The following is a 12,629-nucleotide window of genomic DNA, read 5'->3' on the forward strand; positions in this document are numbered from 1 at the left end:
TGGGAAATTTATTCATATCGGGACAAAAAAGCAGAAATGTAACTCAAAGAAATGTCCACTTAATGCAGCATGTTTTAAATTCATATCAGATTGATGACTTTAAAGACCCCACAAGCTATGTTTCCAGAGAAATAGATGACTCCCAAAAGAACTGAATGACTTTATGTCACTAAGATAGAAGTATCACCAAGAGTGAAAAAAGTGCCAAGAAAAATTATCCATGCGTTTAATGGACTGATCCATTAAAGTTCTGCTTTATAAAATCTTAGTAAGACCTCACCTGGAATACTAAATCCAGTTTTGGTCACCACATTACAAAAAATATGTTGAGACTTTGGAAGTGCAGAGAAGGACAGCTGAAATGATTAAAGGACTTGAGCCTAAAACATTTGAGGAACGGTTGCAGGAACTGCGTATAAGTCTAGAGAAAAGAAGGACTAGGGGGAACATGATAGGAGTATTCCAGTATTTGAGGTGCTGCCACAAAGAAGAGGCGGTCAACTTATTTTCCAAAACACAAGAAACAATGGATGGAAATTAATCAAGGAGAGAAGCAACTTGGCATTAAGGAGAAATCTCCTAACAGTGAAACAACTGACCAGTGGAATTGTTTGCCTTCACAAGTTGTAGGTGCTTCATCACTGGAGATTTTTAAGAAGAGACTGAACATCTACTTGTCTGAAATAGTATAGGGCAGTGATGGTGAACCTTTTTTTCCTCGGGTGCCGAAAGAGCAAGGGCACGCACTGTTGCACATGCACGAGTGTCCACATTCATAATTCAATGCCTGGGGAAGGTGAAAAGAGCTTCCCCCACCTCCCCCAGAGGCTGTGTTTCCCAACTTCTGGTGGGCCCAGTAGGCTTGCGTTTTGCCCTTCCCAGGCTCCAAAGTCTTCCCTGGAGCTGTGAGAGAGTAAAAACACCCTCCCCCATTCCTCTGGAGGCTCTCTGGGAAGCCAAAAATGCCCTCCAGAGCCTCTCTGTGAGCCAGAAAACAGCTGGATGGCACATACATGCACGTTGGAGCTGAGCTAGGGCAACAACTCGTGTGCCAGCAGATAAGGCTCCGCATGCCACCTGTGGTTCGCCATCACTGGTATAGGGTCTCTTGCTTGAGCGGGGGATTGGACTAGACAACCTCCAAGGTCACTTCCAGATCTGTTCTGAATTGAAAATTGGTCAAACCTAGTTTGAAACTATGAAAATGCATAACAATCATAATCGTTTGGAACCTTCAAACTCAATGTATGTCTTGATTCTTTTGGCACTCAAATATGGACTGCCTAGGAATACTTGAGTTGAGAAGATATGCACGGATGTATGAATGAATGGAGCTTTTAAAGTCCAAAATAAAAAAAGAAAAATGGTAAATCAGGTGGTTTTTTTTAAAATAAATCTATTATTATTGAAAGACATCCAAATTGTCCAATTCCTTTCCCTCCAGATCATAATGCATCCAAGAGACCTCTCATTCCTCTGGAACAAATATCAGAGGAAATCTTTGATCTGCCCATTCTTTTTGGTTCTGCTGGTTTGAGAAACCTTTTTTTCTCTCTTTTCTTGAACGGATGTTGTATATTGTTGTTTTTAAAAATGGTTGCTAAAAGTTTAAGTCAAGTATGAAGGATACTCTGATTAAAATATTTGGTACTGAATTGCATTTTACATAAATGGTTCTTAAATAAAAATGTAAAGTAGCAATAGCACTTAATTAAAATAATGTCCCTTGTCCCCCACCCCTTGGACAAACATGTTATCAATTCACTTACCTGCATTCATTGGAAACTTCACAAAATCCATTCACTGGATGACAACCAGGTTTGCAATCAGCTCCTAAAAAAAAGGAATCACTATGTAACATTTCAGACATTCTTGCAAACATGCTTGCAATTAGAATAGTAAACTTCTCAACACAATAGTCTATTAGCAATATACGCTAGATATTCTGGTGCTTTATATGGTTTGGCATATTTTCTGATTTTGTTACGAATTTTAAAAAAGTGTCCTGTTGCGTCTTTTTTCCCTTCACATTATTGAGCTTTACAGTTATAACTTTCAGCCCTGGATGACTTTTTCTTTTCTCAGATATTTTCAACCTAAGTAAATAATAATAATAATAATAATAATAATAATAATAATAATAATAATAATAATAATAATAATATCAGCACTCATTGTTGTCATACTTCAACAATTCTGCAATGTTATATTGACTTGGTGAGTGGGCATAGAAATTTACAGTGTGCACAGTTACTGCTTTTTGCTTTTTAATGTGTTTTTCAGAGATTTCTCTCCCCCACCCCCCGTGCCTATTCAACCTTAGCAATACAATGATTCAATGAAAAATGTAGGCTCAATTTAAAAACTCTAGTCATTTTGTATTTTTAAATTCTTCCTTTTTAGAAATTTGGACTGTAAATATCTTTTCTTATGGAGCCAGATCAACAAGTAGAGTACAACTGTTGGAACAATGGGAAGGAGGAGGAAATGATATTGAATGGCATGGATTCTGACTGATTGCACTTTATACTACTATGATCTGTTTATTCCTATTAGAATTGAATAATAGAATACAAACTTTTCAGCTGTGAACATGAATCTGCCATTTAAAGTCATATTAAACAATCCTTGTGGGATGAATCTCAGCTCACTTCACAGCTGAATTTTATATGCATTTAGTTGAAAGAATAATGTAATAATACCATATTTGTGTATTGGTCAAAATAGGGAGTGTCCTATCTAATCCCATTTCTGTTAACAGTGGTATACCCCAAGGCAGCGTAGTAGGGGGACACTCTTAATACGCTATATCAATGACCTTTGCGATCACATTATAAGTGACTGCATTCTCTTCGCCGATGATGTAAAACTCTTCAACACCATCAACAACACTGCTACCCTCCAAAAAGACCTTGACTCTGTGTCAGAATGGTCAACATCTGGCAACTCCAAATTTCAACCAACAAATGCTCTGTCCTTTACATTAGCAAAAAGAATCAAAGCATACAAAACATTTGCCAGACCAATCCTATCTGTAATCCACACTGCATATCGGACATAAATAGATTAGAAAGTGTCCAGAGATACTTTACTAGAAGAGCCCTCCACTCCTCTACTCGCCTTCGGCACTACCTAAGCATAGCCCATGAAATTATCTGCTACAACATCCTTCAGCTTCAACCACAACAATACACGAGCACACAACAGATACAAACTCAAAGTGAACTGCCCCAAACATGACTGCAGAAAATATGACTTTAGCAACAGATTGGTTAATGCCTGGAACTTACTACCTGACTCTGTGGTTTCATCATCAATCCCCCAAAACTTTACCCTTAGGCTGTTGATTCCTAAGAGGTCAGTAAGGGGCATGCATAGGCGCACCATCATGCCCACATCTTTGTAGCTAGAACTCATTGCAATAATTAACCAATCTGAACACATTAAATTCCTAACTCCTTTTCAGTTCCAAGAAAGTGTTGAAAAATTTAAAGTCATTATCTAAAACAAGCTTATTATTGAGGTCTAAAACTGTTACCCTATAATAAGACTTTCAAAGGAAATAAAGTTTAGCACTTTCTCCTATCTATCATCCCTCTCTCTCTTATCTATCTATATCTATCTATCTATCTATCTATCTATCTATCTATCTATCTATCTATCTATCTATCTTGAAAACACACACACACACACACACACACACACACACTTTCCCACTGAAGTACCAACCTATGTTTCCAGAACAGCAAAATTAGCTGTTGTTAATAAGGCTTATAAAGTCGAAAGCATCAGATCGAGGACAGGTAAGTTAGCCCGTCCCTTTCCACCATCCAGAGCTTTCACAAACACGACGGACACACTCAACCGGGGGGAGGGGATACCATTTGTATTTTTGAAGAAAAAGTACAAAACTATCCACAAAACGCATTTTCTTGGGGGGGGGGGGGGGAGCGCGCTCCAAAGCCAAGAGCCTCGCACCAAAGAAAGTGGTGCGCCCAGGCTTTTTATGAACAGTTTTGGGAACGTCACGTGAAACCATCGGAGCTTACTTTCGAGGGGAGCAGGGTTTAAACGGGGTGCAAACCCATCGCGGGTCTTGAAGCCCTCCGGCCGCTTAATCCTAACGCCGTGCGGCAAACTAGCGCCCAGTCGCCCAAGCCACATATCCTTCCCGGACCTCGCCAAAGCTAAGACGGGCGCGCGCTTCAGCCATCCCGGGACTCCCTTCTTACCTTGGGCCAACGGCAGACAGACGACCAGCGGCCAGAAAAAGCAGCCCAGGTATTTGGCGGTGTGGGAATCCATCGCCAAACGCGCCCGGCGAAGTGACACATGCCCTACTTCGAATGCCTGCAAGGGAAAAGCAGACGGAGCCCGCCGCCGCTGCACGCGGGAGGAGTATTCCCTCCGCCCAAGAACATATATATATGTATATATACTTGTATGTTTGGTCATTTATTTTCCTTTTTTCCCCAGGAAGGAAAGGGAGGGGAACTTTCTGCCGCAGCAGGAGGAAGAGGAGGAGGAGGAGAGGCGATGCTCGCTACGAGAAATCCCAGCCCCACCTAATCTGGGGCGAAGCTTTTCTCTCCTGACCAAGGAAAGGGACCAAGGGATTCTCACGTTCGCGCCACCTCCTTTCTGTATGGGAGAAAGGAAGGAAGGAAGGAAGGAAGGAAGGAAGGAAGGAAGGAAGGAAGGAAGGAAGGAAGGAAGGAAGGAAGGAAGGAGTGTGTGTGTGTGTGTGTGTGTGTGTGTGTGTGTGTGTACCATGCGTAGGTGTAGAAAGAGAAAAGAGGCGGAGATCGGGGAGGGAGGAAATATAATACACCCCCACCCCCCAAAAAGCCGGTTAAGAGTGCGCTTCAACTAGTTGGGTCTTTTTGCTGCCATCCCGACGTGTGTATGTACTCACTCCTCCCCTGTTCCACTTGTTCCCCAATGATCCACACTCCCCCCCTCCAATCTTTCCTGCGGGCAGCTGAGATTAATTTAACTCCCCCCTCTCAAAACAGACCCTTAGATAATGGGTCTCCAACCTTTGCAACTATAAGCCTAGTGGACTTCAACTCCTAGAATTTTTGTATTTATTTATTTATTTATTTATTTTGTCCAATACACAATACACATTGAAGAGAATAGACATGTAGTAATATATATAAAGAAAAGGATAGAAGAAACGATATAAAAATAGAGGAGAAGATATATGAAAGGAAGAAAAGATAAGGGAGATAAAGGAGAGACAATTGGACAGGGCATGGAAGGCACACTAGTGCACTTATGCACACCCTTTACTGACCTCTTAGGAACCTGGAGAGGTCAATCATGGATAGTCTAAGGGGTTAGGTGGATAGTCTAGGGGTTAGGTGTTGGATAGTCTAGGGGTTAGGTGTTGACACTACTGAGTCAGGTAATGAGTTCCATGCTTCGACAACTGGATTGCTGAAGTCATATTTTTACAGTCAAGTTTGGAGCGGTTAATATTAAGTTTGAATCTGTTGCGTGCTCTTGTGTTGTTGCGATTGAAGCTTAAGTAGTCATTGATAGGTAAATCGCTGCAGCATATGATTTTGTGGGCAATACTTAGATCGTGTTTTAGGCGTTGCAGTTCTAAGCTTTCTAGACCCAGGATTGTTAGTCTACTTTCGTAGCGTATTCTGTTTCGAGTGGAGGAGTGAAGGGCTCTTCTGGTGAAGTATCTTTGGACATTTTCGAGGGTGTTGATGTCCGAGATGTGGTATGGGTTCCAGACAGATGAACTGTATTCAAGGATAGGTCTGGCAAAAGTTTTGTAGGCTCTGGTGAGTAGTGTGAGATTGCAGGAGCAGAAGCCATAGTGATCAGGTTAACAACTTTAGAAGCCTTTTTGGCGATATTGTTGCAGTGGGCTTTGGCACTTAGGTCATTTGATATTAGTATTCCAAGGTCTTTTACTGAGCGTATATGCAGTGGTGTATTAACCATTAAGCAGACTAAGCACTTGCTTAGGGCACCAGGCCCACAGAGTTGAGAAAGAAAAAAAAAACAATAAAATTTTGTTAAAAAGAAAAGAAAAGATAAAACTAGGAGGTGGCCACCAACATTGGAGCACCAGTGAGCCTTAATCCATCACTGTATATATGATATGAAATTTCCTTACCCGGTTGCTGCTCCCAAGGGTTCCCTGATTCCTTTGCATGTTAGGGCAATTTATAATTTCCTGCCCAGGTCTTTAACACTTAATGACTCTACATAAATTCAAAGGACCACTAGATGGAAACTAGGAGATACCTCAAACTCCAACTCTTTATTGCTGCAAAGTGATCAAAATGCCATAAGGTGATCAAAAAGCCAATGCACGGTTATAAAGGAATCATAAAAACTCAATGATATGATGAAAAAAATGCAACAAAAAAGAATAACCACAATATTGGAGGAGGCTTTTTACATGATCAACAAATTAAATTGAATAGAACTGGAATTTCAGGCGAAGGAACCACTTTCAAATGGCCTTATAATATGTGTTAAAAGTTGTATAGATGGCAGCAGAGACCAAACCTATTCTGGGTGCTCAGAAAAGGCATGTTGAAAGGGCAGCAAAATGTATGTATGACACCTATCAATTTCCTTTATTAAAAACTGAAGAGAAGTTGTGATGGGCTTTCTGACATTAACATGAGTTTGAACCCATTGAGTTTGATCCCCTCCTTCAATTCCGGCCAGTAGTGTGTCAGTGGAGTGAATGAATGATGGACAATTGTTTTTAGTATTGAATTTGAGTTGAATTTATTGACTTCTATGCCGCCAAATCTCGTAGGACTCAGGGTGGTTTACAACCATATAAAAACACAATAAAATACAATAATAAAAGAAGTCAATATTAATACTAAAAACATTAAAAATGATAAAAACAATAAAATCCCCCACAGCAATCTAATCAACTAAACATACATACCTATCCAATTAAGATGATTTGGCCAGGAGAGATAGTAGTATTCACAGCCCCCAGGCCTGCTGGCACAAACCAGATTTTCACTGCTTTTCAGAGCAGCAGTAGGGTGGGAGCAGTACAAACACTGGGGGGGGGGAGTTGGTTCCAAAGAGTCGGGGCAGCCACAAAGAAGGCCCCCACCATGCAGCCCTGTCAACCTGCATTGCTTAGTTGACAGGACCTGGAGGAGGTCAACCCTGTGAGATCTTATTGGCCTCTGGGAGGTATGCGGTCCCGAATATAGTCTAGTCCTAAGCCATGTAGCCATTAGAGGTAATAACCAACACCTTAAATTGTGACTGGAGACTCACTGGTAGTCAATAAAAACTGCACAGTATTATTTGTGTACGCTGTCCTGAATCCACTGGAAAATGGCAGCCTATAAATTTGAAGAAACAAACCAACCAACCAATCAATCGACCAATCAATGAAAGTTCTTTAAAGTTAATATTGTTTTAGGCTTTTGGTTTTCTCTACCCTCAAATGCTCTACGTTTTTGCAAGTGCAGGGTCTGCTTTTTTGGGGGGAAGGGGACTATTGATTGTGACAACTGGCCCAAAGTCACCCAGCTGGGTTTCATGCCTAAAATGAGACTAGAATTCACAGTCTCCTCGTTTCTAACCTGGTTTTAAGCTTAATGAATAATAATAATAATAATAATAATAATAATAATAATAATAATAATAATAATAATAATTATTATTATTATTATTATTATTATTATTATTATTATTATTATTATTATTATTTATTAGATTTGTATGCCGCCCCTCTCCGAAGACTCGGGGCAGCTCACAACAATGATAAAAACAATATTATACTGGCACAAATCTAATATTAAAAAAACAACAACAACAACAACTAAAAACCCTATCATAATTAAAAACCAAACAGCACATACATACCAAACATAAATTATAATAAGCCTGGGGGAAAGGTGTCTCAAATCCCCCATGCCTGGTGGTATAGTTGGGTCTTAAGTAGATTACAGAAGACAAGGAGGATGGGAGCAGTTCTAATCTCTGGGGGGAGTTGATTCCAGAGGGCCGGGGCCACCACAGAGAAGGCTCTTCCCCTGGGGCCCGCCAGATGACATTGTTTAGTTGACGGGACCTGGAGAAGGCCAACTCTGTGGGACCTTATCGGCCGCTGGGATTCGTGCGGATTAATGAAAGTGAAAGTTTAAATAAATATGTGATTGGCGAGATCTGTCAAAGTGTCAGCATCCAACAAACTCATTTGGGTTTCTCTAGATCACAGTATTATAGCAGAAAATAATAATAGCCTTGAGTATTTTAAAATAGAAGCTTTATGGCACATTCTCTCTTGCCAACTTTGCAGCAACGCTGAAGGAGAAGAAAGAGAGAGAGATTAATTATATTGCTTTCTTTGTTTACCTTACACTGCCGCCTTAGCCTTACCTAGCCTGGTGCTTCCTGATGTGTTAGGTCATGATCCTTATCTGCTCCAGGAGAAGGTGCAAAAAATTTATTAAAGCGAAACACTGTTCAAAGAAATCAGAGTTAATACAACAATGTCTTTCTGTGAGCTATACTCCAGGTAAAAAAAAATAGGTCTCCTTCCAGATCTGAAATTAAACACATTTCTGCTTGTAGGAACACAATAGAAAATTGTACTGTCTGTGAAGATTATGTTTTCTGTCATTTGAGGACATTCCCCTCCGGATTCCTCCCTCTTTCCCTCCCCATAAGTAGATAAAATCAGATTTCACCTTCCTTCTCCAACTTCAAGATTCTTTCCAGTGGCCTGACTTCATTTCCTCACCATTGTTCTTGTTATAAAATGCCTTCCTGGCGTTTAACCTAAGTCTTTCCTTTGCAACCTAAACCCATTTCCTTCTTGCTGACAGCCCCCCCGCCCCTTAACAATAGACTGCTCAGAGCATTAAAAAGAAGTGGCAAAAGGAGCTACATGTTCAGAACAGTCACTGTTCTTTTATTTTACAGTAAATTGTAGCCCTGGGAGTCACAGATTTAATCAAATCCACCCATGTACTAGAGGTACCAAAGTGGCACTAAACCTTTCTCTGTCTCTCCTCCCCCACATTTTCTTTCCTGAATCATTTGCCCATTGAAAATACTCCAAGATATTTATTTATATACAGTGGTACCTCTACTTAAGAACTTAATTCGTTCCGTGACCAGGTTCTTAAGTGGAAAAGTTTGTAAGTAGAAGCAATTTTTCCCATAATGTAAAAGCAAATAATGTGTGCAAACCCATTAGGAAAGAAATAAAAGCTCAGAATTTGGGTGGGAGGAGGAGGAGGAGGAAGAAGAGGAGGAGGACAACAGTCATTGCCCAGAAAAGGGAGCGTTTCTTTTCTCTGGGTGCTGGCAGAGGTTTATTCCCTCTCCAAGTGCCCAGAGAAAGGAAAATGCTTTGTTCTCTCTGGACTACCAAAACCTCCTTAAGCACCACTGAAAGGCTCCTCTGGCAGCCCAGAAAAGCCCGAGATGGCCAGGATTAAAGGGAGAATTACAGGAAACTGGCCGGGCCTTCGTGCCACTCTCAAATTTCCTGGGAAATTTTTCCGGGTTTGGGTTCTTAAGTAGAAAATGGTTCTTAAGAAAAGGCAAAAAAAAAATCTTGAACATCCGGTTCTTATCTAGAAAAGTTCTTAAGTAGAGGCGTTCTTATGTAGAGGTACCACTGTATTCTCATTTAGCATTACATTTTTATTCTGTTTTCATCCAAGAGCTCAAAGTAAGATAAAGGTAAAGGTTTCCCCTGTCCACAGATTGCAGATTAACAGATTGGAAGAGATCTTGTAGGTCCTCTAGAGTGTTTCCCAACCTTGGCAACTTGAAGATATCTCGACTTCAACTCCCAGAATTCCCCAGCCAGCATTTGCTGGCTGGGGAATTCTGGGAGTTGAAGTCCAAATACCTTCAAGTTGCCAAGGTTGGGAAACACTGCTAAATCCAACTCCCTGCTCAAGCAGTTTACCCTACACCATTTCTGACAAATGGCAGTCCAATTTATTCTTTAAAGTCTCAAGTGTTGAAGCTCCTACAATCTCTGAAGGCAAGCTGGTTCCAACTTCCATTGGTTGATCATTCTCATTGTCTGAAAGTTCTTCCTTGTTTCCAGGTTGAATCCAGGCAGGGGTTGCCACTCCTGCTGCTCCCAGTGTGCTGCATGTGCAGTTACACATCTCTGGCGTGGATGCATGTCCAAGTGAGATTTTGCTTCTGAGCATGCACAGGAAGCAAAATCTTATGAGGAGACATGTGCGCAAGAGAGATTTCAGTGGGTTTTTTTGCTTCTGCACATGCAAAAATTTGTCAAAATCTCTCGCATGCACATGTCCCCTTGTGGGATTTTGCTTCCTGCTCATGCGCAGAAGCAAAATCTCACTCAGATGTGCACATGTGCACACCAGAGCTGCAGAGTTGCATGCACAGCTCCATTTTCGTTACCGGTATGATGGCGTCAACCATATCGGTAGGAACCTGCTACTGGTTGAATCTCTCCTTGATCAGTTTCCATCCATTATTCCTTGTCTGGCCTTCAAATGCTTTGGAAAATAGCCTAACCTCCTCTGACCAAGGAAGCGTGAGTGACAGGGAAGAGGGGAGTTTGACAGACAGCCCAGGAGGAGATCAATCATCTGTATCATCCTTGGATTCTGAACAAGAATTAATGACACATCCACGCATGTGTAGAGTGATGCATAGGAGACAACAACTGAAGGATTATTACAAGAGAAAATGAGGCCACCTGTGGTTGGGTGGGGCTGCTGTAATTAGTGCTACAGATAAAAGTGCAACCTGGTGTTTTAGCCTCATGGCAGTTTATCTGATTCATTGTTTCATCAAGATCGTGGTTTTTGTGCTTGCTGTTCAAGATTGTGTGTGGACTCTCTGGACTTTAGAATTGGACTCAATTTCCCAGTTATTGGGTGAGCAATTGGATTGCATTTAACCTGTGCCTTGTGTGTACCAGAAAATCCCTTTGACATTTAAAAAGGGAGCTGTTTCTGTTTTTCTGTTTATAAAAACTTTTGGGTTTTCCTTTTATCCTGTGGTGTGTGTCTTCCTGTACTAATTACCCTGTGATTACGGGCAGTTGAAACACGCCGGCAGAACAGATAATGAACAAATTTCTAGTGGTACAGAGTGCTACATCCAGGGGTGGGCTACTGCTCGGATTTGGGGGGGGGACGCAATGGGGTAGTAAAAATGGAGCTACACCCCAGGGCACCCAATTTGCACTGAAAGATAGTAAAAGAAAATGCATAAGCCATGCCCACAGTATGGTAGTTAAAAGTTTTCTAGCCTGTCGCTGGCTACATCTGTGGTATAGTTTATATATCTGGGGTATAAGAGTCCAATGATGATCGGTTTAAGGCTGATTCATCCTTCCATCCTTCCCAAGGTTGGTAAAATGAGGACCCAGATTATTGAGGGCAATATGCTAATTCTGTAAACCACTTAGAGAGGGCAATTGTTAGCTCTCTTGACTTTGAATCTGCCGATCGGGGTTCGAATCCAGGTGGAACCACCTTTAAAAAAAGTGCTCGCTTCGGCAGCACATATACTAAAATTGGAACGATACAGAGAAGATTAGCATGGCCCCTGCGCAAGGATGACACGCAAATTCGTGAAGCGTTCCATATTAAAAAAAAACACCTTCACTCCTACATCTGCAGGCTTGCGCAGCTCCAATGATGCCTGGCAGAGTATGCCACAGACCTTGCAAGACCTCATTGCCACTGCCTATACCCAGGGTGTGGCCATAGGGGCTCAGCAGCATCAGCAGGCTCCAGTGGGACTCCCTCCAACGAGGTCCAGAGACCCCTGGACTGCCCCAGCCACCTTTTCCTTGGAAGGATCGATGGATGAGGAGCGGTCATCTAAAGACAATTTCAGTGGGGCAGAGGATGAACTGTCTGGTGATGAGCAGCCCCCTGAACCGCCCATCTTTACTGGTCTCTTCAAGTCGTCCCTCTTTAGGGTTCTGTTAAATAAGTAAATTGGTAAATAAGTCTAAGTGCTATTGCTATTCCAAGGTTACATATCAAGTCTTGAAACACTTGGATATTGTTCCAAAATATCCTTCAAAATCAAGCTGCAAAACAGGGGCAAATTAATTATTTATAGCTTGATTTATATTAATTGTTGTTTTGACTCCACGCTTTGGACTGCAGCCCTAGCACATCAGGATTGATTTGGTCCTCCCAAAGGTACATAGTAGAGCAATCTGCCCAGGAAAGTATTAGATTCTTTTTTAAAAAAAATATAATAATAATATTTTTCAGATGGCAGATGAATTATGATCAATCAAGGAATGCAATAACAACACATTTCCTGAATCAGAGGGGCCTAAGACTATACGATATTTATGGTAATTTTAGGATTTATGATTTTCAAATTCTATACATCTTCCTTGGAGAAGGAGATTTCCTGGGGCTGCAGGTGCATTTTCTTCAGCAAAAGAAGCAGATGGTTGAGGAAGGAATGTCTGTCTGGGGAAACCAAAATTAAGAAAATTCTAACTCCTTTTAAAATGATGGGGAATGAAAGAAAATTTCTTCCCTTACCACCATTCAACAATTCCCTCCAGTTATTTTTCATTCCTATGCATCTTTCTCTTGTGAAGAACTCTTGTGGTTTATGCATAGGGAATGAAGGGTCTA

The 12,629-nt window shown here is 41.2% G+C and overlaps 1 protein-coding gene and 1 non-coding gene across 2 annotated transcripts in view; one reads left to right on the plus strand and one right to left on the minus strand.

Annotated features, from left to right (window-relative positions):
- Nucleotides 1–4,552, minus strand: part of DLK1 (delta like non-canonical Notch ligand 1) — a 14,078-nt gene extending 9,526 nt beyond the window's left edge. The window contains exons 1-2 of the mRNA XM_070733464.1: nt 4,233–4,552; nt 1,770–1,833 (exon numbers count right to left, since the gene is read on the minus strand). Of these exons, the coding sequence (XP_070589565.1) occupies nt 1,770–1,833; nt 4,233–4,455 (287 nt within the window). The 5' untranslated portion in view covers nt 4,456–4,552. The remainder of the gene's footprint in view (nt 1–1,769; nt 1,834–4,232) is intronic.
- A 6,954-nt stretch (nt 4,553–11,506) lies between these two features.
- LOC139158272 (U6 spliceosomal RNA) lies at nt 11,507–11,613 on the plus strand. Its single transcript, XR_011557663.1, has one exon. It is a non-coding gene; the product is annotated as a U6 spliceosomal RNA (small nuclear RNA).
- Nucleotides 11,614–12,629: the final 1,016 nt, after the last annotated feature.

Source organism: Erythrolamprus reginae, chromosome 1, assembly GCF_031021105.1.
Source record: "Erythrolamprus reginae isolate rEryReg1 chromosome 1, rEryReg1.hap1, whole genome shotgun sequence".
NCBI classification, from domain to species: domain Eukaryota; kingdom Metazoa; phylum Chordata; class Lepidosauria; order Squamata; family Dipsadidae; genus Erythrolamprus; species Erythrolamprus reginae.